Source organism: Uloborus diversus, chromosome 8, assembly GCF_026930045.1.
Source record: "Uloborus diversus isolate 005 chromosome 8, Udiv.v.3.1, whole genome shotgun sequence".
Classification (NCBI taxonomy): domain Eukaryota; kingdom Metazoa; phylum Arthropoda; class Arachnida; order Araneae; family Uloboridae; genus Uloborus; species Uloborus diversus.
In genome coordinates, this window is record NC_072738.1 from 149,141,860 (window position 1) to 149,167,088 (window position 25,229).

The 25,229-nt window shown below is 30.7% G+C and overlaps 1 protein-coding gene across 1 annotated transcript in view; it reads left to right on the forward strand.

The window, feature by feature from the left end:
- Positions 1 to 25,229, forward strand: part of LOC129227268 (pre-mRNA-splicing regulator WTAP-like) — a 54,888-nt gene that overhangs the window by 5,760 nt on the left and 23,899 nt on the right. The window contains exons 2-6 of the mRNA XM_054861786.1: positions 5,239 to 5,277; positions 16,018 to 16,073; positions 16,151 to 16,215; positions 21,433 to 21,557; positions 22,572 to 22,750. Of these exons, the coding sequence (XP_054717761.1) occupies positions 5,248 to 5,277; positions 16,018 to 16,073; positions 16,151 to 16,215; positions 21,433 to 21,557; positions 22,572 to 22,750 (455 nt within the window). The 5' untranslated portion in view covers positions 5,239 to 5,247. The remainder of the gene's footprint in view (positions 1 to 5,238; positions 5,278 to 16,017; positions 16,074 to 16,150; positions 16,216 to 21,432; positions 21,558 to 22,571; positions 22,751 to 25,229) is intronic.

Sequence of the window (25,229 nt, forward strand, 5' to 3'; positions counted from 1 at the left end):
TTCTTTTACTTAGAAGCTTTAAAATGTTCAACCAAGGCTTCACTTGATACGCGTCTTATCAGGCTCAGTCATTTCAATAAAAGTTGTATAAAATCAATCAAACAAAAACCCAGTGAGACTCCAGCGACATCTGTTGGATTTTGTCGCAACTTTTAACCATATATAAACATCAGTTAAGTTTATTTTTAAAGGGAATAGGTATTCAAAATTGAGTTCAAAAATATTTGAGTTAATTTTAAAAGCGGGTTTTTTCTTCCTGAAGAAATGTTTGAAAAGATACCTTTTAGGCAAAAAGTGAAAAAATATGAAACTTTGTTTTCAAGCAAAATTAAGTTTTGAAACAGAACCACATGAATATAAGCTGAGGAAGATGTTTATCTAGCTAAACCAATGTAAATTCAGTCTATGAATTGAAGGGACTGTATAAAAAAAGCGTACAAACAACAAAATGTATAATAGGTATAGGCAGTGGTTGGAAGTAGCGCGCTACAAGTAGCGACGCTACTGTAGTAGCTAACATTTTTTAGTAGTTTGTAGTGTAGCGCACTACTTTTTTAAAAAAGTAGTGTAGTGAGTAGTTAACTACAAAAAATAGTAGTTTGTAGCGATTTCTGGAAACTACTTTTAAATAAACTGAAAAAAAAAAATCAAGGTTCAAACGAATTTAACTGGCGTAAATTTTACACAAGGTCAACATCAGATGCAATGAGAAATAAGACTCATAAAAATACCAGCTGACCTCAGGCATTTCATTTTGACGCCATACGTTCTATCTGTTTGACGCCATTAGTTTGTCATCGTAATTTTCATATTTCACCAATATTTATATGGAAAAAAGCACTTATTTTCGCAAAAATGAAGATAGCGGTGATTTCGCAAGTTGAAAATTTTGTGAATTTTATATGAACAGACCGAAGATTGTAAAATAAAAATATTTCAGCGAGGCTTAAATTTTCGACAGTAGTCACCTAATAAATAGAAGCTACTAAAAATGTTATAGAAAAGGAAAAAAAATGAACTGTTCTGGAGGACTTACAATAAATACCAGCATTACAGTGTATAAGAGTATGATAATGGGTATTTTTCATAGTGTCTTCTGATGAGTTAATTTATCAATCGTTTTTTGTTCAAACCTCTTACGGTGTGTGTGTATAAGGGTGTCCCCCCCCCCCCCCAAAAAAAAAAATCAAAAGTTGATTTTTCAAGTCGCACACTCTTATAATTTATCCTTTTACGTCAAAAAAAAAAAAAAAAATCATATAATTTGAACAACGGCAACAAGTGCCGATTAAGTCTGAAAGTGAGAACCAGCACTTGTAATGCTAGGCAAAATTAAAATAAAATGTTTTTTTCGAAACTAAAAATTTATGTTGATAAAACATTGCTCCTATACCCCACATATGCACCTCAAAAACATGTATTTAAATTAAAAGCCATTTAGATATCCCACACGTGGCCTAACATTTATAATTTTCATCAAAAAAATAAGTTTTTGATACACATTTTCAGAAAAGTAAGATTTTACGAAATTATCAAGCTGAAAAAAAAAGAAAAAAGTACAGTAAAATAGAAAAAGTGGGTAATTAGCGTTAAATAGAAATTTTTGTTTTCCTGCAATTTTTAAGTCTCCCACATAGTACTCAAAGATATGGATTTTTTTTCCAGGTTGAGTTAAAATTTTCATTTAAAATAACATTTTTTAAATGAATCATTTTTTTAACTGACAAAAAAAATCATTTTTTTAAATAAAATTATAAATTTTAGTTCAAGTGTGGCATATCTAAATGTTTTTTAATTTGAATAAATGTTCTTTTGGTCCATGTGGGGTGTTGGGTACAGGGGAAACGTTTTATCAACAGAAATTTCGAGTTTCTAAAAAAAAAAATTTTTCTTTTTTTTCGATTTGGCATAGTATACAAGTACTGTTTTACACTTTCAGGTGCAAGTCGGCACGGATTGCCGTTGTGAAAATTATATGAAACTTTTTTTCACAATTGTTTTGACACAAGAGGGTATACGACTTGAAATATTGACTTTAATTTTTTGAGGGACAACCTATTGTGTATGCTTTTTATTTACTTATTTTTTTAGAAAGTAGCGAAGTAGCGACTACATTTCAAAAGTAGTTTGTAGTTGCTACATTTTGAAAAAAGTAGTTGTAGTTGTAGTAAACTACATTTGTAACAAAGTAGTTGTAGTTGTAGTTCGCTACAAAAAAAAATGTAGTTTTTCCTACCACTGGGTATAGGTTAATGTGTATTACACTTTGCAAGGACCAATTTTAAAAACGTATAAAAGAGAAACGTATAATCTGTGCTTCACTAACTGCAAACCTTCAATAAATATAATTAGGAGTTGGCATTTATTGCAATTTATACATTAAATAACAAGGGAAGTTTTCGATAAAGGTGCGTTTTGGCGACTTTTTCAAAATTCACCAAATTTTTTGGCACCAAAGTCTAGGCACTATTTTTCCCGCTCTGCCAATTAAAAAAAAGGGTGGAAACGTATGTTTTTTTACTAACCTACTGGAAAATAAATAAAATGGAGGTTTTGCAACAAATACAAGGAAATTGGAAAATAAAAATATAAACAAAAGGTTTAAAAACAACTAAATCTCGAGAAATAAATACTAAAAAACTCAACTGCTCAAAAGCACTTAATATGAACTAATCTAAACAAATAAACCCTCAAAATTACATTGAAATGCAACAAAAAGTAGGCAAATAAATACTATAAAAACGGTAAAAAGCATTAGAACTAATAATTAACCTATCAAAAAAGAAATTAATTTGAATAATTTAATGTACAAAAACACAAATTAAAAACTAATCTAAATAAATAAACCCAAAACAATACAATAAAATGCTACAAAAGCTAAATAGATTTATTTTTATTAAAACGGTAAAAGAGTATTAAAACAAACTTAATACAGAAAACAGAAATTAATTTGAACAATGTACTCCTCAAAAACAATAATTATAAAGTAATCAAAATAAATAAACCACACAAAATACAGTAAAATGCTGCTACAACTAGACAAATGAATTTTAATAAAACAGTAATAAAAACATTGAAACTAACACATCAAATCAAATATTAATTTGGGAAATATCCTCAAAAACACTTAATTAACTAATCTAAAAAAAATAAACCATCAAAAATTCAATTAAAAACTAAATTCCACAAAACACGAGAAATTCATTCATTTTCCAAAACAGTGGAATAGAAAAAATTCATTTTCCCCCTTTCTTTTTTACTGCAGAGCGAAAAAAAAATAGCATCTGAATTTGGGGGCCAAAAAATTTAGCATTTACACAAACAAAACGGCATGGCAGCAAATAGCTTTAGCCTGATTAGAGCAAAATCTAATTACATCTGGGCTGAAAAAAATAAAAAAACGATTGGAAAGAATAAATTTACGATTCAAATAAATATTAGACTCCAAGAAATTAATTATTTTTGTACAAATAAGCACTACAAAAGAGGGGTGGTTATGTAATAATGAAATCACTGCATCCCATGCCGTTTTGTAAAAACTATTGCAAATTTAAATATAAAAAAAAATAATAAAAAGTTGTACTCACAGCTTGCAGGGTTTTTAATCCTCTTTTTCTTTTTGAAAAAAAAAAAAAAAAAAACAGTTTAAATTAATTTTTAAAAAATTTGGTCATGAGGCGAATTTACCACTACATCACCATCCAAAATGCAAAAAGCGGGGATGGGGGGAAAGGCAGGGGTTGCTCCATAGAGTGGGTAGTAAGAAATGAAGGGGTTGCCGTAGTTTCCTGGTTTGCCATGAGGGAGCAGTTTATAGTCAGGGGAGGGGAAGATAGTAGGGTTGCCATAGTATTGCGACAGTGGCGCATGGTTGCCATGAGAGAGAGATTTATCGCCAAAATTTGGCGACGTTTGAAAGAGCACCTTTATCGAATATTTCCCAATGACAATTTCAAACGAGCTTACAAAGAAGTTTTCTGTTTGAAAAAGTATGTGAATAAAATGTTTTTATGAAAATTTTTTATTATTGTTGGGGAGAAAAGTGCACATACATATAGTTTATAACGCCCAACAACACCCTGTGCAAGACAGCTATGCTAAAACAACAAGCAAAGTTATTTAAAACAAAACTGACTTTCAGCTGTTAAATAAATAAATAAACAACAAGCACTATATTTATTTGACAGTATTAGTTGCTTGCTTGCAGGAGTATCACAAGAGTGCTTTATTTATTTATTTATTTTTGCTGATCCCTCTCATTTAACTTTAAAAAAAGTTCCAAAAATTATCGGTTTTTCTCGGAAATATGCGTTATTTTGATTTTAGATGTGCTCTTTCATTAAACAATTTGTGAAAGATCTGTTTTGATTTATGAGAGTTTTGTGGAGCGTCTTTTGGTTAATCGGAATTTTCTGAAAAGTACAGTTTTGTTGATCGGATTTTTTTGAAGGGGGTTCGTTAATGGACCCAAATTTCCTCTGGCCAGACCCCTGGAAGCGGATGCAATTATATTTCTAAGGCTAATTCTAATGATTGCACCGTCACTCTTGCTTATTTCTTCCTCCACTCCTATTTTACTCTCCCAACCAACAGAAAAGAGCACCTTTCTTTTTTTCTACCCATAGAAGAACATGTGTGCATCATCAACAATCCTGAGGGGAAGATTAAACGCTTGGCCAGGGGAAATGAGCATAGCAAAACAATGACTGCACAAGTCTTCAGCAAAAAATAAAATGTAAGAAGGATTGAAAATAATAGTGTGCAAAAAGTTATAAAGGTATAAGTGATAGGATGGCATAGGAGATAAAAGTGAGCGAGTGTTACTGAAGCAGATACAATAGGATTTTGAAATGCTTCTACCTTCACTTTCCAGTATTCATCTACTAGCAATCATCATTCTAACAGTCATGTAAGTTTGGAAAGATCGTGCCTGATGCTGGCATTACCCCCACCCACGAAACAAAGTTCCTCTTTTTTTTCTGCCTTAGAAAGAGAATGTGCATCAGCAAAAATCCTGTGGGGAAGATTATCATTGATTGCGTATTTTTGTAGAGCAGTTTTCAACTTTGCTAGTATTATAAATATGTTGCTAATTTATACCACTCATACGATATGTGTTAAACTGTCTGTTAGTTCTTAAAAATATATTATTTAGATCTGCTCCAAAATTCAATTTGATTTTATAGTATTTCTTACTTATTTTATCCTGATGTTTTTAATATATTTATTTTTTTCTAGGTTTTAATTATGGCTGCAAAAAAGCAAACCATTACCCGAGTAAGTATTACTGTTTTTGTCAAGGTTCTGGTTAAAACTGGTTGTAGTGGTTGGTACTAGAAGTCATGCGTACTGTTTGATGTTTCAATGGGAGACCTTCCTTGAATTTGTTCATGCATCAGGTCTCAACTGATTTTATCAAAATAGAGGTCGTAGTGATTTGAGAGATAGCAATATAAGGGGAGTACTTATTTATTTTTGGATGGAGATTCATTCATTAAACAAGCTGGTTTGTGTCGTTTATTTATTTTTCTTTTTCGTTCCTTTCTTTTTAATTTAAATTTATTCCTTATTGGATCTAGGAAAGTAATGTCGGACTTATCAAATGCTGAATGTAGTGCCTTTTCTTATACACTAATTTCAATTTGATTTTCATATTTACAGGTTTACTGCAGTTTTTTTTATCTAATAAAATAATGAATGTAATCAATAAAAAAGCTGTCACAATTAAAATATTCTCTAAAATAAAATAGTAAAAAATATTTAGTTCCCTAGAAATAAATTGCAGTTATCCACCAATGGTTGAGTTAGTGTTACCGTATTACCTCGCGTTAACCGGCATCCCGGAAAAAAGGTTGACGAGCATGTGTAGGAATTCGAATTTTCCCGAATGACGAATAACTCAAGGTTTATTTTTCAGCAAAGACAAACTAAATTTTCCCAATAAAGCAAACCATTGTTACTGCACTTTGTTCATATATTTTTAAATAAATTATTTTTGTTCCTTTTAGAGAGGTAAGTTTAATTTTTATTTATTGAATAGCTATGGTAAAGTCTTTGGAACGAGGCTTAGGGCTGGTAACATACTGCTTAAATGTTTGCTTAGTTTTAATTTATTTTTTATAAAATCGTTCGTTATTGAATACAGGGTTTGTACTGGTTATGGAAATCCTGGAAGGTCATAGAAAAAAAGAAACAAATTTCAGACCTGGAAAAGTCATGGAAATTTATTCACAGTCATGGAAAAATTTGTTGAGCAGTAAGCAGGTTTCGTACGCCTCCTGAAAAACTCCTGAAATTTAATTTTTTCTTCTAAGGGCCGTTAAAACTCCTAAATTTTTGTTTTAACTTCCTGATTTGTCTCCTCTCCTCCTGAAAATAATTTTCAACAACAATCACTAATTTTAATTCCATGTCATCTCCGTTTAGGCAGCCATATTGAATCGCTGGAAACCAATCAAAATTCTCGTATTATACAGATCACCCAGTGCTTTTCGCAAAACCATGGGGTATGTTCGAACCGACTGACCTGTTACTCTATCCAAACATGCCCATTACGATTACTGATTGTAACTGCCACTAGAGAACGAACCAAGAGCATGTGCTAGTTTTTGTGTTAACAGCAACAGCTGTTAAGCATATTTTCTATATTGCTATTTTGTAGTATATTTAGTACTGATAATTTTCCGATATACAGTAACCCCTCGTTATATTGCGCTTTTCGGGGGACAAAGAAAAAGAGCGATATATTCGAAAGTGCGATATAACAGAGGTATAAAAATAGTTATAAGTCCAATACATAAGTAACTTAGCATTCGTTCTTTTTGACATGATTTTCTAATGGTTTCGATGTAGTTCACGAATGTACTATCATACCTATTGAAATTTAAGTAAATTTTTACCGTCAGAAGGTTAAAAACATCAAATGGTGAAAGAAGACTATCTTTTTGAGCTGCCGGGAGATATGAGTGAGCATTCTCCAATACCCTCTTATTCCCAATAGACTTTCTAATACGTTTGACTTGCTGTAGAAAGGATGTGAAAAGTAAAAGTAACCCCATTGTTTACAGAAAACTCTTTTGCCCGTCCATATCATTCTTTTTACTTCCTTTTACAAAAAAGGAAGTATTGTATTCGCGAAAAAATTTTCACTCAAAAATCGCCCTTAATTTCCATTTTGCTCACCCCCAAATGAATGTTGAGTTTTTTTTTCGATTCGACCACATGCGGAAAAGTGCCTAAGAATGTATAGACACGCGAAATATCCATTTTGACCATCACCGAGGTAATTACAACGACTTTTCTCGTGACGTCTGTATGTATGTGCGTATGTGCGTATGTATCTCGCATAACTCAAAAATGGTATGTCCTAGAAAGTTGAAATTTGGTACATAGACTCGTAGTGGGGTCTAGTTGTGCACCTCCTATTTTGGTTGCATTCGGGTGTTTCTAAAGGGGTCTTTTGCACCTTTTTGGGGGGAAATCATTGTTAATTTCGATGCAAACTCAAGTGGTGTTATAATTTGGCGGTCACTTGGCGATATATCGCCAGTCTTTTGGTTGCCAAGTTTTGTCGCCAACTTGGCGAAAAATTTGGCGATTTTTTTTTTTTTTTTTTTTTAAATCTGCTTTCAATGTGGCCATTGCTAGTGATATTTAAAGAGTTAGAGAGAGAATCCCATTAAAATTGCAATAATAGGGAAATAGCATTAAATTGGTGTAAAAGGAAGTCATGTGATGCACACATCAGCTCGTTTTGATGCAAATCCCGGTTTGTGGAACCAAGCACAAATCTTTTCTGTACTAAATGAAGGGCGTATGTGCTCTTCTACATGGGCTAGTATGACACCTGCTTGATGTCTCTCACTCATTGTAAAGGCAATGTATCAGTACAAAAGAAGATGTCAAGTAGTTTACAGACTGATATATACTGCCTAGGTACGTACATTTGGATGACAGGTATTGCTGCTGCTTTTCCAGTGGATTCTGAAGAACAGCTTCTTTTTGTTTATTGACAAAATAAAGAAGAAAGAGACCTTCTCTGAGCAATACCATATGTTTTCAGAAATGGTTTCAAACTTAAATTGAAGTTTTTTTTTCTTAGACTTTAATATTTCGGAAGACAGAAGAAAAGAGCGATATATCTGAATGAGTGATATAATGAGGGGCTACTGTATCTAATATTTTGTGTATTCCTCTTATTTTCAAATACTTTGAATCCAATTTTTAATTTTAATTTTTTTTTTTTTTTTTTTGATTGAATAGTGTGTGAAAAAAAATTACTAATCGAATAAAAATTTGACAGCAAATTAAATGTTACTGAAACTAATTTCCTTGTAAAAACTGCTCGTGTTATTACTCCTGAAAACTTTGCTTTTGACTCCTGAAAACTCCTGAAATTCATTTTGTCTGGAAGAGTATGAACCTTGAGTAAGAAAGTAACAGTAGCTAAAGAGCATTAAATACCTTGAGTGAATTAAAAGTATTGCTTGTAAAAGATATTAATGGTGGAAAATTGAATGATCTCAAAAATAAATCTTGAGTTTTGGAATCCAGTTGCATCCGCTTCTGTAACAGCCGCCCTAGGCTTTTTTTTTTTTTTTTTTTTTGTAATATGGTTTTAATACTGGGACATCACTAATTTTGAATTTACCATTCAGGGCTCGTACACTCCTTCAAAACTCCTATAATACTCTTTCTTTTAGGAAAATTTTTTGAAGGTCCCTTCAAACTCCGTCATTTTGATTTTAACTCCTTCCTTTTTAGTTCAAAACTGCATAATCTTCCTCTATGACAGTAACTTAAAATACTTCGCTCGACAACTTAACTTCTCCACAAGGGCGAAGGTATGAGAGCGATTTCAATGCAGTAATTTCGTATATTTATTTATTTTTTCGTAAAGATGTGATTTACAAATTGATCATAGAAGTCATAAAAGTTGAAGGTGAAAACATTATTAGATAACTAAGACATTTCATAAGTAAAGTAAAACATGCTTAAATGGTGCTTGGCTATTTTTTCAAGTTCTATAATTGTTTTTTCCTCCACCACACTCTCAGCAGCAAAAGTCAGTTTGTCTAATTATTATTTAACTATTTAAAAGTGCTTAAGTGGGTGTACTATGTTAAGTGATAGTGTTAAAAAAAAGCAATTGTTTAGTAAACTGTAGTTATATATTGTAAAAAGGGTTATCCACAAGTGATGCCATGCCTTGAGGGGAAAATAGGTTCATGAAATTGTGACAAGGGGAGTAGAGGGTGGAAAAAAGTGACATCACACCGTTATTATAGCAATATGTTTATAAAAAATATGATGTGACAAGAGGAGGAGTAAGGTAAAGTGTGTCACTTTGTGAAAAAAGGAGAAAGGGGGTCAAATATGTTGAAATAAAGTGCGACATTGTTTAAGGAGAGCTCTTCAGTACTCCTTCAAAATCTCATTTTACTCCTTCAAACCTCCTCCAGAACTCCTTCATTTTATTTCTGAAATTGAGTACAAACCCTGCCATTGTTTTCAGCACTTCTTACATTTTATGTTTTTTAGTGGTGGAATTACATGTTCTTGATTTTGCCTCTCCCACTTAAAAATAATTCAATTGCATTTGAGTTCATTTCAACCACTCGTTAAAAAATAAATAAATAAATTTAGCAGAGCTTATCTTAATTTGTTGAAGACTTCAGAAAAACAATAATTCTGTCAGGATAGAACATTAAACGGGGGAATTCTAATACTCTAAAACTGGTGCCCAACATACAGCTCGCAAAACTGATTCATGTGGCCAGCTGAAATATCTGGTTTAGATAAGTGAATGTACTGAAAAACATGGCTTTACTTTTAAGAACAAAAATACTGTCAAGTTACATGGATGGTCCTTGGATGAATTTTAGAAAATCAGGGCATAAAACCAGTCAGTAAAAGTCAGTATTTAAAAATTGGTTAGTATTTACAGAATTTAGTCAGTAAAGTCGGTTTTTATTGTAAATTTACAAAATAAATTTAAGATAATATTCACTATCAATTTTGTTTTCATTTTCTGATAAATGTAAAAAAATAACAAAAAAATTTCAAGAGAAAATTTCTTGATTGAAAGCTTTTTCCTCCCTGATACTTTGCGTCATTGCAGAACTCTCACCATGAATTCCTAATCCTTTAACTAACTTCCTGCCCATCTTATAGTTATCAAGTGGTGACATCTATTCTACCTTTTCTACATGGCACTGAAAATTTTAACTGACAAACACTGGTCAATGCACTCCCTACGTACAGTGAAACCTGTGTATAACGATACTGTCTATAACGATAACCTTTCTATAACAATTTTTTTTATAATCGTTATTCTAATGTATTTTTAAATACAATTGCTTCGCTAGTTCTTTTGTAACGTTTCCATATAGGGCAACACCCCTCTTGGTTTCTTTAATTCTCAAAGAGGAGCTACCATTTTCATAATTTTTGTATTTTGCATAGACACTTGGCGAACTTTTACATTTTTCTTTATCTTGACTTTTAATTGTATATATGGAAGATTCACTCACACCTAATATTGTCGTGCTACCTTTGACGCATTTTTTAGTTGTTCAAGCACATCGAGAACCTTTAGTTTTTCTTTAATTGTCAGAAGCTTTCACTTTTTCTTTCTTTCTTGAGAAACTTTAAATGGAACAGTGCTCTTAGGTGTCATTATATTTCATCAATTTTCGCATTTAGAATGAAAAAAATATGATAAATGCGGAGGAGTTATTTGTATACACAAACAAAGCTATGTTCAGACTAGTACAGTGGGGGAACTTACGCTGCCTATGATGCTAAAGGGGTGAAGGTATATCCACGGGAAAAAATATTTTTAGTAGCCAATAACAAAGCCGATAATTTCTCACTGCCATTCTCTTCTGAAAAGTTTTGTGTTGTGGGCGAGGAATTCGCGCTAGGTCTAAAATTATTTACTGGAGAAAAAATCGCGTTATATCCATTTCGCGTAAGTCAAATCGCGTTGTAGCGGGAGTCGACTGTATACATACCTATAGTATTACCAATTGGTATAACGAAAAAAGTAACAACAAATAAATTTTTAGCTCAGCCGGTATACCGGATAATTTAATTTTTAAAAAAAGGGCTCATCTAAATGTTAGGAAGTTTCGAAACTTTTTCACAGTACCAATGAGAACAGAATAAAAAAAAATACGCACAATTTTTTAAAAGGGGAAAAAAATAGACAGTAAAAATCTTTATTACCTATGGAAATGGAATGTAAAATTAAGTGACTTGGAAGTCGCCAAACAAGTTAAAAATGAAGTGAAATCAATATAGATGGTAGTTGATAGGAGGGATGTTATAGAAGACAAAAGGATCACCAGATAAAAATGTACTTTTGGAAATAATTTTCGCGACAGAAAGTATGAGAAGGACCAAACAAGTTACACAAAACATTACTTATGGATACATGGGAAAATTGCAATTGAAGAACTGCAACGGTTAAAGAAAGATGAATAAAGCAGAAATTAAAAAGGTTCAAACTGAATATATTGTACTGCACTGAGAAAAAGGAAATTTGAGATTGATTAATGTATAAAATTTTGAAGATGAATGTATTTCAAAAAAAGAATATGCGATTTTATCACAAGTGCATCAATGCAAGGTTTCAAACTGCTCACCGTTCAAAAGAACGGTCGTTCATTTTTTAGGTGAACGAACAAATCCGTTCATTTTAAGTATTCCTTCTTTTTGACCCATTCGTTCATGAACGACACATCCCTAGCATTGACTAATGCATATGTTTTATTTCTGAATCATATAACTGTAAAAGTAGCTAACAGAAGAATGAGTGAAATAGCTAATGCTAAATGAACTCCATTAAATTTGAATAAAATGTAATATGAAGTATTAGATGTAAATAATAAAAGAAACTTTTATTTTAAGTCTATATATTGTAATGATATAAGAAAATAAAGAGTGAGATTTGAGGATGTATTTACTATTTTGAAGGCTAGTTTGGGCCAATTGAAAATATCCAATACATATCAAAATATCGGATATGGTGGAAGAATCAATAAACATATTTTATGACAGTCTGTAATCAAAATATGTTAAAAGAATATTTTCATACTGAGGCTTTTAATTATTTTTTTTCTTTGAGAAAAAAAATTGTATTCTTAAATGCATTAAACCCGGGGAGAAATAGTGTGTACAAGAGAAAAAAAACATAATGATTTTCTTAAAACCTACTTGTCCTGTTTCTATAATGGGATGGTTTTCTTTCAGTCAAAAGTTCTACTTTTAGTCATTGAGATGGATAGAATGAGCAAAAAAAAATGACATGCACCCAGAAAATACTTTCATTTCTCCAACAGTTTTTTTTAATTATTATTAATTTTTTAAAATGTTCGATTTTTCAAACAAGGCGTGGTCTTGATGACGTCACAAATGATGCACTTAGGCGCATCTTTCTACCACGTTTCCACGTTATGATAATCAAGAAGTGAATTGAATATTGCGCTTTACGCTTGCTATCAACCATATTGTTGCCAATACACGTGAGTAAAGATACGAATTAAATATTTTGCACTGTGATTGCAACACTGAATGGCATTTCATCATTTGATGTCATCAGCAGAAGCCGTAAACAATGAAAGCGCTCCGATTTAAGTATTTTTTTTTATATTAAACTTAAACAAATTATTTAAAAAATGGTCAAATTCTGTGTTTTTAAGCATGCTCTTTCACAAAAAAAACTTTTAAAATTTTGGAAATGACCCCATTGCTGTCAGTTGTCACTGATACATTAGGTAAATAAATTACATGATATGTAACTTTTTTAAAATCTTTATTCAAAACATGTGTTGATCTTTTGATTTTTAAAGTTCTGTAATGTACATCAGACTTGTGACTCATTCGTAGCTAGTGCTGCAAAATACTTTTAATGTTTCAGAATGCATGATTTTAAATTTTTATTTATTGTAAATAGCTCTGATTATGAGGAAATTAATTTACAAGAATTTATTCTTGGTTATTTGTAATTAATAATGTCTAAACTATCACAGTAAATTATTTTTTTGATTATTTATTCCAAGGCCCATTTACATATTGTATTTTTTATAAAACTGATTTTCAAACAATATTCTCCTATAGAAGTCTCTAAGCATAAGGAAATGAAATTACAAGATTTTACTCTTAATTATTTAATTAATTACAAAGAAATTAGGTACAATTATTCCATAACATTTAATTGATAAATCATCATGATTTTCCTAAAATAAATACTATCTGTAAGAAAAATAATTTTAAACCAAATAAACCCGGTTTAAACCAAAAACACCTGGTTTAAACGAAAAAAACTTTTTTTTTTGGGGGGGGGGGTTAAAAAAAAACGTTTTTTTTTTTTTTTTTTTTTTTACCAATCCTGCCAAGAAGTGCATATACAAACCACAGTTTTATCAGTGTAGACAGGAGAGAGACCTCATATTCCTACCTGGGGGACGGCATTGTGCTCGATTGTTATTACACATTTGATTGATTAAAGCAAAGTTTTTTTTTATAACTGAATCATTTTTATAATTTTGCATAGAATTGGAAAATAAAATCCAATTAATGCAGAGTAACCAACAAAGCTTTAGAGGCTTTTTTTTATATACATAATTCAATTTTGTTGAATCATTTTTTTTTTAAATTAATGCGACATTTTTGATCAACGCAACTTTTCCTATTAGATGCATAAATACACAAGGCAGGCAAACTTAAGTTTTTCTAAAATTACATGAAGAAATTTCCATGTTTCTTTTCTTCTTTTTTTTTACATTTCAAAAAAGCATATTTCAGCCAAATCTTCATTTTATTCCCTAATTTACCTGATTACTTAAGACTTATAAAGATAAATGTATATCATTGAAGCAATCCATACTGTATCTAAACCTGAAATACTATGAGAAAAAAAACACGTTCAAGAAGTTTAATCAATATAGAAGTTTAAGTGCACTTAGAGTTGGGGCTCTAATACCCGCACGTTTTTTAGCATCCATGATAGATGATGCAGTCAGTGCAAGGGAAAAAATAAGATGTATAAAATTTTGACAACAGAAAATATGTGGGAAACTTTGTGCCCTTATAATTGATCTATTTATGACCCAGTCTTCATTATTGAAATGTGTTAAAAAGATTTTCATATTTGGATTTGTTCTGTCAAAAATAAGGAATGCATTAGGATTGGAAAAGACTTCAAAACATGTCTTTTTAATTAGAGACTTTTGATTAAGATTTTTTTTTTTTTTTTGAAATAAATTGTATTTCTCTAAACTCATTCTATATATAAACCAGGAGAAATAATGTCTAGAATTTAAAAAAAATGGTGTTTTTTTAAAAAGCTATTTGGCAAGGTGGCACTTTGAGATACATTTTAGATGATTTTTAGAAAATTAATTTTCAAACCCATTTTTAACAAACTTAGCTGAACATGTTATTTAGACATTTTTGCTTCAATTAAATTTTATTTTACTCCTTATTTTATTTCATCAAATTCAAAGTTCATAATGAAGATTACAAAGTCCCAACTTGTCCCACTGGTTGAGGTACCTTCTGACACTAGCCAAAAAACTTAAATGAATAAAAAAATACTAATCCTTGTTGATTTAAAACTTTTTATTCACAAACTTATAGCTTGACAAATTTCATTAGGTTCCATATTATTATAGCAAAGCGAATCCGAGCATGCTTATGGTTTTACATTACGTCGATAGTTTATCACAGCTCATTTGTTTTGTATTTTTTTGACTTCAGTTTAAGAGTGGTTCTAAAATACCGGAATTGAAAAGGTTAATAAATTTTCGTATTCGTTTTTCGATTAAATTGCTTGTGAAATAATGACATTGATGAGATAATTGATTTACCTAACAATATGCATTTTGGATTGGCTCTGCTGAAGAGAAATCAATTGTATTTTTAAAACCAATATTAAAATATATGTGTATTGTTAAAACAGGAATTTGCATAAGTTTTTTCTTATCAAAATGGGGTGTATGGGGACCACCTTGAGGGGTTTCGCCAGAAAATCCAGAATGATTACGAAAAAATCCAATGATGTCTAAATTTAAATTTTGAGTCATAAAATTGTGCTTTCTACACATTGATGCGCTATGTTTGTGTTATGTTTTTTCTTTCTTTTTTAAACCCGATTGTTAATTATGTGTCAGTAGACGAAACTTTTGTTTTCGAGGTAGACCGTGTAATGTCGGGTAATGCAGCTAGTGACATATTAATCAAAAGTATATTTCATAGTTCTGTGGGCTTAATGGGTGTATGGTGTGATAGTTTCCAAAATGTATAGCTGCATTCTTTAAAGATTTATTAGTATTTTATTTAATGTTACTCAACTAAGAAGTAAAAAGTCTTAAAAGAAGAGCTATTAAATGAATAAAAATGAACTATTTAAGTTGTCAATATGAAATATCCATATTTGGAGAGCGATATATCGTAGTATTAAAATTCTGATCTTGGCCAGTCCTAGTGTTGTTGGTACAAGTGGCTTTTTTGTATTAAATGTTGTTGTAAATTTTATTGTAAATGCTGTTTTTTTTAGAGGTAGAGAACTTTAGGTTCAAAAAAAAAGTTAAATGTTGTTAATTGCCATGAAAGTTGCTTTATTCAATTTTCGCCCTTTTTGCAGCAATAGAGGCCGTATGTCAGTAATAAGGTGGCGAATGTTCTCTTCCAAGGTGTCAATCTTCTGTGGCTTATCGGTGCAGACCGGTGTGTTAAATCGCCTGATCTTGCCGGCCAATTCACAGGTTCATTACGCGAAATTATTCGTTCACCGAACGTTTCTTTCAATAAATCAATTGTGACACGCGCTGTGTGGCATGTTGCACCGCCTTGTTGTCTATTCATGATGAAATAGCAAACCGAACTGAACGCAAAACAAGTGACAGCTATCAAAATGGCACACAATCAAACTGTTGCCAACTTAAAGTTCTATACCTATAAAAAAAACACCCTTTATTAAATTAGCTATATTAATTACACATGTTTTTTTAGGTTCGAATTGCTCGAGAAGAATTAGAGAAAATGACAAAAGAAGACTTCCAAAAATGGTATTCATTTCATAAATTACAATTTTAGTATTGTCATTATTTTGTTATTTGAAATATTGAATCATGTATCTTTTCAGTTGGGTCTTACAAGAGCAATATGTTGATCAGTTAGAAAATAAATTGAATAGTAATAATGAACTTTGTAAGTATTGTCTTTATTTTATTTCTTGGCAGTTATAAGAAGTATAAAAAAACCTTAGGTTAAAAAATAAAAGCAAATAAAACAACGTTGAATGCACAATTGTACAGGAACACTGCAGACACTTTTTTGGCGTTACAAGAAATACCTTTTTCAATGCACAAAATGTAAGCTTATGGATTTCAAGACATCAGAGAGTCGGATTTTTTTGTTGGATGTCTTTACATTCGTTAGCTCACATTTTATGCACTGAAAAAGACGTTCTTTGTAATACAGAAACCAGTGTTCCTGTACATTTGTGCTTTTAACTTTTTTTTTTTTTTGCTTTTAAAAATTATGTTTGACGGACTAGAACATAATAGATTAATATAACGTTTTAATTCCAAGTTGATTAATCATACCTTTTATTTATTTATTTTTAATTAAAAAAAAAAAACTTTTTTGTAAAACTTTTGACACAAGCAAAATCTTTTAAATAATGCGTAATTAAATTTATCTGGAATTTTGTTTTAAAAACTATTATATGGTATTATGAGAAGGTCGATACTACTATTCCAATGAGTTCATAATTCATCGTGTGTGTGTCGGTGATTCTTCTTAAAACATAATTGATACTCAGTACTCGGCCGAGTAGTGAAAGACGGAGTACTCGGTATGTCTCTATTAAAAACAGCAGTGTTAGAATTAAGAATTTTTGTTTAAATTTCATGATGGTGCCAGAGATAAATTTTCTGTTGCTAACAAAAAAGAATCTGGTATATTTTAAATAAATATACTTTTGGGAATAGAGTAAGGCAATTAAATAAGAATCCATGTAAGATAACAGAGGATACATAGTTTTAAAAACATGTGTGTCAGGAGAAATTGCTTCTTATGAATATTTTTCGGTCTGAACGAAATTTTGATACATCTTATAGTTTAAAATCATTTTCATCGATTTTTAACGATATGTCATATTTGGACCGAATTTTCTTATTTTCTGCAAGTACATGAAATGTGCTCAAAAGTATTGAGCACTTGAACACATTTCATGTTTGAGTTTTTAAAAAGACCAAACTGGGGTATGTTCATGTTCTTTTTCGTAAGACAACAAAAAACAGTTTGATACTACGCAATTTTACACATCTTATTTCTATATGAGATCTGTTTGTGACTCACAAAATATGAAACCAAAATCCGATTTCATACGAAGTGTTTTGTAGCATTTCAACACCAACTCCAATGACTAAATGATTTATTGGTGTTGTAACCATAATCACTTTAATGGTGCTGGGCAACTTGTTGATTTATGCTTTTTTAGGACTTGATATATTTATTTCGGGGATTATTTTACATATTGCCTTTGTCATGTACCAGCTTATGTGATTGTTATTAAATGCTTAAAATGTATGAAACTGTTTCATGTTCTCTTTCCAATGAAAAAAGAAACATATACGTACTTCAAATACTCAAATACGGCCAAGAAAAGACATAAAACCATATTAACCAAAAAAAAACACTAACCGGCAAAAAAAAATCAATAAAATTCTGGGATATAAAAAAAAATCAATGGAAAAAGTAAGAAATTCAAAGATATTTAATCAAAATCGTTTGTTTTGTTTTTATTCTACTGTTTTATAGTGTCACATTTTTAGGAGTTTTTGTTGCGTTATACTTTCGTTATATTTTTTATGTCCTGTATTATATGTCACCCTCTACTAGGTTGACTTTGCAGTGATGAAATATTTCGTAAAAGAATGTGTACACATTCGTTATTAATTCTATTTAGAGGACTTGTTTTTTTTTTGTGGGGGGGGGGGGATTGGTCCTTACAAGTCAAAATAAGTCCTTGATTTTGATTTAAAGTAGTGTACCAACCCTGATAATTGATATACCATCACACAATAAACCCTCAGTTATTCTCTCCTTCTTAAACCAAATTTCCCTTAATTCCGGCATCCATTTAGAGGTATATTCTGTATACAAGGTATCCGCGCACCTGGAAATTCATGGATTTTGACCATGATCCAAAAGGCTCATGGAAAACCATAATCGAAACAACACCCAAAAGTCATATAAACTGACAACTGGTCATGATTTTGTACTATAGAGAGTGCATTACTAATAGAGATGCCCAGTTTTACTGATTAGGTGAAAAAATTAATGCATCATAGCCATTTCTATACTTTTAAGCATCAGTCCCGACTAGTGATGTGGATCGGGTAAATACCCAGCGGGTAGGTAAATATTTTTTGGGTATTTACCCAAGGCCTGGGTAAATACCCAAAAACTGGGTATTTTACAAAAATTGCAAAAAAGTGAATTGGATTTTTTTTTTAATCTAAATATGAAATAATTAATAAAACTGATATATACATATATGTATTACACAGTTTATAATATTTTTTTATTGAAAGACTTGATGAAATTATGAAAGAAACAGAAAGAAACATATGGTGAACCAAAGAATCTTTCTTTTCAATGTCATAATAGGAGAAGTAAAAGCAATTCATTATGAACTTCAGGATTTCAAAATCACAATCTAGGTTAGTCATATCCATAATGAAAAAAAAAAAGAAGCGTGAGGGATGTTTGGAAGAATAAACTGAGAAGTTATTAAGACTATCGTGTTATTTATTTTATTGATATTTAAGTGATAACATGGAAAATATAGAAACAGTTTTCACATTAATAAGCAAAAAAAAGCAAAATATTCTTTTCTGTTGCCTTGCTCATTTGCATTTGCTCCCCTGTAGGATGGGAAGGTAAATATTTTTTTGGGTATTTTTCCGAAGGCAGGGTAAATCCCCTAATAATTGCGCATTTTGCAAAAAAATTTTAGGTGGTATTAAAAGGTGACTATTTTCTTTTTTAAACATAAATTCTAAAATAAAAGATTAAAAATTTTAAATGTTTATGTATATTATGTGTGTGTGCATATATGTGTGTGTGTGTGTGTGTGATACAGAATACACCTGAACAATTGAACTAAGTTTGGAGGAAATTTCTGCATAAGATATAGGTAAATAAATAGCAATAATAAATTGAGCGACATTTCGTTACATTTTGATGTCATTCAGGGATATATTACTGGGTTATAAAAGACTAGGACCTTAAAAAATTTATGTTTGCTTTTTTTGTAACCAGTTAATCTTTTTACTTTTTGTAGAATGACTTTTTATATCTGATATTTGGCTATCAACATTGATTACGCATATCCAACACATTTAATGTGAATATCATATTAGATTGCTAAGCTGTTTCACACAATAATTCTTTAAATATGTGATCAAAATACAATTTTTGGGCAAAAATTTATTGTTTTGTATATTGTTGGTTGTATATATACATAATGGAATACATACAGAAAAGTATTTTAGTTGAACATAAATTTTTGAAATAAATACCCGGGTATTTACCCATTTTGGGTATTTACCCGGGTATATACCCTGGGTATTTACCCCTAAAAATAAATACCCGGGTATTTTACATCACTAGTCCCTACTTTTCATGCATTTCAAAATCCGATTGCATTTGTTTAAAAAAACTGGCTTATTTTTCTTCTCTATGCGATGCAACCACTTGGGCATTCATAATTTTGTGTTTAGCATTATTTTAAATTCTTCTTGTATGTCATATTGTGTAGTTGAGGATTTGTACCCTTCTAATTTTGCCGCGCTCATTCAAAAATTTTAATTCATTTCCATCCAAGTTGCTTGAGACGAAAAGACTCATAAAAAATTAAATTTTCATTATTTTTATTAGTGGATTAAGGAAAATTTAAGAAAATAAAATTATTCTAAAGAACTTATTAAAGATGGAAGGAATATGGAAATCAGAGAATTTTAATTTGCAAAATTTAAAAAAGTCCAAATATATAAATTTTGCAATTTCCAAAATTTTTTAGTATTTGTAGTCGATCCTAAAATTTTGGTAACTATATCAGTTCCGTAATCATTTTGTAAATTACTTTAATTTTTATTATTGTTATTTTTAATTATTTTTTTATTATTTATTTTTTCTTCAAACTGAAGTTTGGCAATTAATAAATAATCATTAGCTCTCGCAACAGCTAGCTTTTAAGGAATTAAATGTTTGATTCTTTATTTGTTTTTAAAATAAATATTTATTTAAAAAATTTTCAAAAGTTAAAAAAAAAATCTATTAAAACCAGTTGAAAGGTTCATTATTCACCAGTAAAGACTATTTTATTTTGTAATATTTACAGTTAAATTATTTTTTTTTAATTTTAGGACTTAAAATAATTTTGGGTATTATCAGATTTTTCTGAGAAAGAAATAATAAACTTACAATTATGTGAATTCTTACCCATTTTTAGTTTCTGTACGGTTTGCCAGAAACTGGCAAAAATTGTTGATTCAAAAATACTTCACGGCATTTTTGACATTGATTTTAATTTACTGTTTGATTTGCAAATTATTTTAATTTGAGTTGGTGTGTTGGTAGGAAAAGCTCAAAATGAAATAATATGTTATTCAAACAGTAAATTAAAAAGTTATGGCAAAAAAAGGTCGCGTTACGGACTCTACATAAATGTCTAAATTACCGCAAAACGACCCGATAGCAAAATTTTTCGTTTAAAACTTATTATTTCACTTGTACCACTAGTCCTTGTTGCATTAATTGTTTTTAGTAGTTTCTCAGCTTGTTACATTTTGCTTTAACTTAAATATTTAGAAACAAATGATCATTGTGCAAAGCATAGATCAAATGATTGCAATTTTGTATTCACAAAACACTTATTAAGATGATTATTGTATGAAAAATGTATTTTTTCTCATTGTTCTTATGAATCATGGAAAGTTACAAGCTGAAGTAATGTATTTTAAAACGCTAAATGCAGCAGATACCCTGTTTAAAAAAAGGCGAATTAGCCCAGTCATTATTTTACTTATTTATGCAATTTTCTATTTTGTTTTGAATTCAAAACACAATTTTTACTGTGTACAGTAGTTTATGTACCTGGGCTCAGTTTACAGGTTATGTGATTTAATCTGTACATTAAAGCGGATGACTTGGATTCCCTATTAGTCCGAGTAAATGAGGTTCTATTGTATGTTTTAATGTTGAATTTTAGTCTAAAGTAAATTTAAAACATTGAAAACTTGCAATAAATATTAAAATTTGTCGCCCTCCCCACCCCCTCCCCATTCCATATGTTTTTAGTGTATGAGTAGAAACTGATGTCTGATTATGGTTTTTCTCTAATGCATTTTCTAGCTGAATTATTGAGCTTGAGAGAATCTGAAGAAAAAATGAAATTGCAACAACTGGAGACAGCTCGAAGAGAAAATATTCTAGTTATGCGACTTACTACTAAAGAGCAAGAAATGCAAGAATATGCTGTAAGTAGTTTTGAATATTCCTTTTTATTTCAAAAGGAACTATATAATGTTTGTATTCTGCTTAGAAAGAATGGTTCAGGAATGCTAAGAAAAAGAATGTAGTGAAATCTCATTGAAGCAAATATCAATGCAACAAAATAATTTTTCAGTCCCAATTTCATTTCCATTAAATTGCTTGAGTTCCATTATAACAAACAAAATTGACTATCCCTTGAAGTTTGTTGTAACAGGATTTCCCTGTACGTCATTTTTGTTTAAATTGTGTTCTAATTTTATGTCATTAATGATCAATGCTAGGGACCTTTTCTTTGAAACTAATTTGCTGATGAATAATGCTGTGTTGTTACTCATTACATGCATATGAAAGCCAAAATGGTATGTGCTTTGCTTTCAATCTGCGAGTTAAACCGAATTATTGCTTCGTTCACTCGTCTGGTCAGTGCTAATTCTGTATTAGTTCCCAGTTTGTTTTGCACTCTTAGCTTCCTTAAGAGGTTTTCCACCTCCAGCTCAGTCATTTTCTATGCCAGGCTGATGAGTGCTAAAAAGCGCAAAACTGCAGTCCTCGGCTAGAATGACTGAATTGGCAGTGTATTTCATGTATTTCTGCCTTAGCCCTGGCTGTTGGGCAGTAATTTACTGAATATACCATGCCTTGCCTTCAATCTTCGACTGAAATATTTACTGAAAATAAAATTGCATTTTATGAATCAAACGATCTTTTACCAGATCAATACTTTTTGTTAAGTTGATTAGTTCTTGTAATTTGTGAACTTGGGAGCTCATATTCTCCTTTGCGGATGATAAGTAAGGCTTCAAGTTAATTTACTGTTTTTAAAATGCATATTATAATTAAATATTCCTTCAAGAACAGTTTGAGACATGTATTCATTAGGTTTAATAAATTGTAAGATTTATCTCAAAATTTAAAATCGGTCAAGTTCTAAAAATCTTTCAGTTATCTTAGTAGTACTAACTTCAATTATTTATATTATTTTTTTAATGTTTGGCTAGGGTCAGATTCAAGAGTTGAAGCAAGCCCAGGTTCCTACTATAGCTCAACTGAGATCAGCTCTTCTGGATCCTGCTGTCAACCTCCTTTTTGAAAGAATGAGAAAGGAAATGGATACACTCAAAGCTTCTCTTGAAGAGACTCAGAACGAACTCAGCGCTTGGAAGTTCACTCCTGACAGGTGTGACATAGAGAAGTCTCTTCAGGAATATCCTAGAATTCACGTACTCTTATTACCCGCACGATAGACCTTATTGAACCCTATGTACTTCGCAAGGTTATAACTATTACGAGCTTAAATGAGCCCTCAACTAGCTTGAGATGTCACACAGCCAGCAAACTGTGACTCTTCAAGCCAGCCATCTGCTTGGGAGACAATCTACTTTGCCATAATTTCGGTTTTAGTTCTCTTGGGAAAAAAATGTGCTTTTCTTGCAACTTAGTATTTTTGGTGTGTATTGAACAAGAAAAAAAAAATTGATTCCCTCTGAGTATGCTTTTGGCATCATGGGAAAATAGTTTATTCGCATAAATTTTACGTCAGACAGGCAGCCAAGTATTCTTTCTTCGGAACATGAATATAAAGATGAAATGGGTAGAGAAAACTTTAAAATATTTGCCTTTTGATGCGATATAATCCAATTTTTCTTGCAGGTTTCATGAAACTGATAATGTCTTTCCATCAACTTTGCATTCGTGTGGTAATTTAAAATTTCATTTAACTTTTTTAAAATTGACAATACATTTAAAATAGAAATAAGCATATGAAACTTTATTTTGCTTTTACATCATGAGAGTAAAGTAAAATCAGTTTCTAGCATTGCATCACAACTCTGTAAACATAACTGTCATTACCACAAGAAAAAACAGATTAGTTTTACTGCATATGATTCAAAAGAAACTAAAGAGCACCAGAAGAATGAAGATAAATTTTTATAAAATTTGGCGATATCAGCCACTGCAAAGTAAGACTATAAACTTTCTGACTTTGACATAAAATGGCAAAGATTGTCAGGTAAGTCAAGCTATTTTTTTTAATTCTCAAAAATTATTACTTTATGTTTAGAAGAAAATATCCAGTCTTCAAGCATGATTTATACAGTTTTATAAAAATGTAATATTTAGGTTTACACAATGCTCTTCAAAAAAATTTCCCCCCTTAACTCTCATACAAAAAATTATGGACTGACTATTCAGAAAGTAAATTTGCAATATTTAAATACAAAAAAATGTATTATGTTTGTTAAAATTGTTTGAAACAATGTCGGTGAATAACAATTATTTTTAGTAGAATTTTGGTTCTCAAAATTGTAATGAGTATGAACTTATGTTTAACATCTGTGAAATTATTTTTGTAAGGAAACAGCAATTGATTTATTGCTTGAATGAAGTTCTCTTTTTCTTATTTGTTGCTTACTGTTTTCAATGTTGCTTAATTTTGAATGAGTTGTATTCAATTGTTTTATATATTTTTTAAATTGTTTTGGATTTTAATTTAAAAGGATCTGTTTAAGAGTTTTCTAAATGACCAGAAACAAAATGTAGAACAAACATGCACATCTTTACTGTTGACGTGGTATTTTAATGACACAAATCTGTTATGCTTGTGTGATATTCTGCTATTTGTCAACAATATTGATCCTCCTCCTTCGCAAAAAGTGCTTCTAAGTTCGGTGTTACTATTCTGCTATACTCAGCACAAAAGTCATATTTACAGTCAAACTCAAGATGAAAAATTGACGATAAAAGTTTTGCACCTCCACGTATTTGATTCAGATGCAACTTTTTCAGATTCCCTCCCCCTCCTATTGCCAAATGACCATAAAACATTGCACACTTTGGGACAGATACAATTTGATAACAATATCCGAAAAGAATCTAGGACCCAGGACACAAAAAATGAAGATTTCTTAAATTAAGGACGATTTATTTTTACAACTGCAAATTGAAATTACAATGACTCAATTAAATGCAGTTTAAAATCATTCATTAGCAGAATGGAATAGTTTTTTTTTTCCATCGATTAAACCATTCATCTGATGTTACAAAGTGTTTTTTCGGCATTAACGAACCGTTTACTCCCGCATCCTTTTCTCTAACGTTCATAAACCACAGTTTCAAAGCAAATCCAACTTACCATCTTTTCCGGCATGGTTTCGTTTGTTGTTTAAATTTTCATTTAGCTTCACTTTATTTTCAATCTTGTCACTTTTTTTTTTTTTTTTTTTTTTTTGTACCTTACAATTAATGACTGAAAAAAAAATTTAGTTGTACTGCTTTGACTCATCATGGTTAATTTGTCAAAGTGCTTTAAATTTTTTTCTGTAAAAGTTTAATTGTTAAATCATTGGCTCCATGCTAAAATGTTTGGCCATTTAGAGTGAAGGTTTTAGTGTAACTGGACAGGGAGAAAAATTCTTCTGCTTTACTGATGAGAAGGGAACTTATTTTCCCGGAAGCTACTTGTCAGTGTTTGCCTTTGCATTTCTGTTGATCGAGGAATAAAATAAGGTAAAAAATTCAAAGTTTGTGAAAAAGTGACAATAATAAACGAAACACTGATCACAATATTCGATTTTTTAAACACATGTTAAAATACAAGTGTTCCCGGACTTCGTGATTCTGATAACATCAAGCGAATGATAACATTAACTGATCAC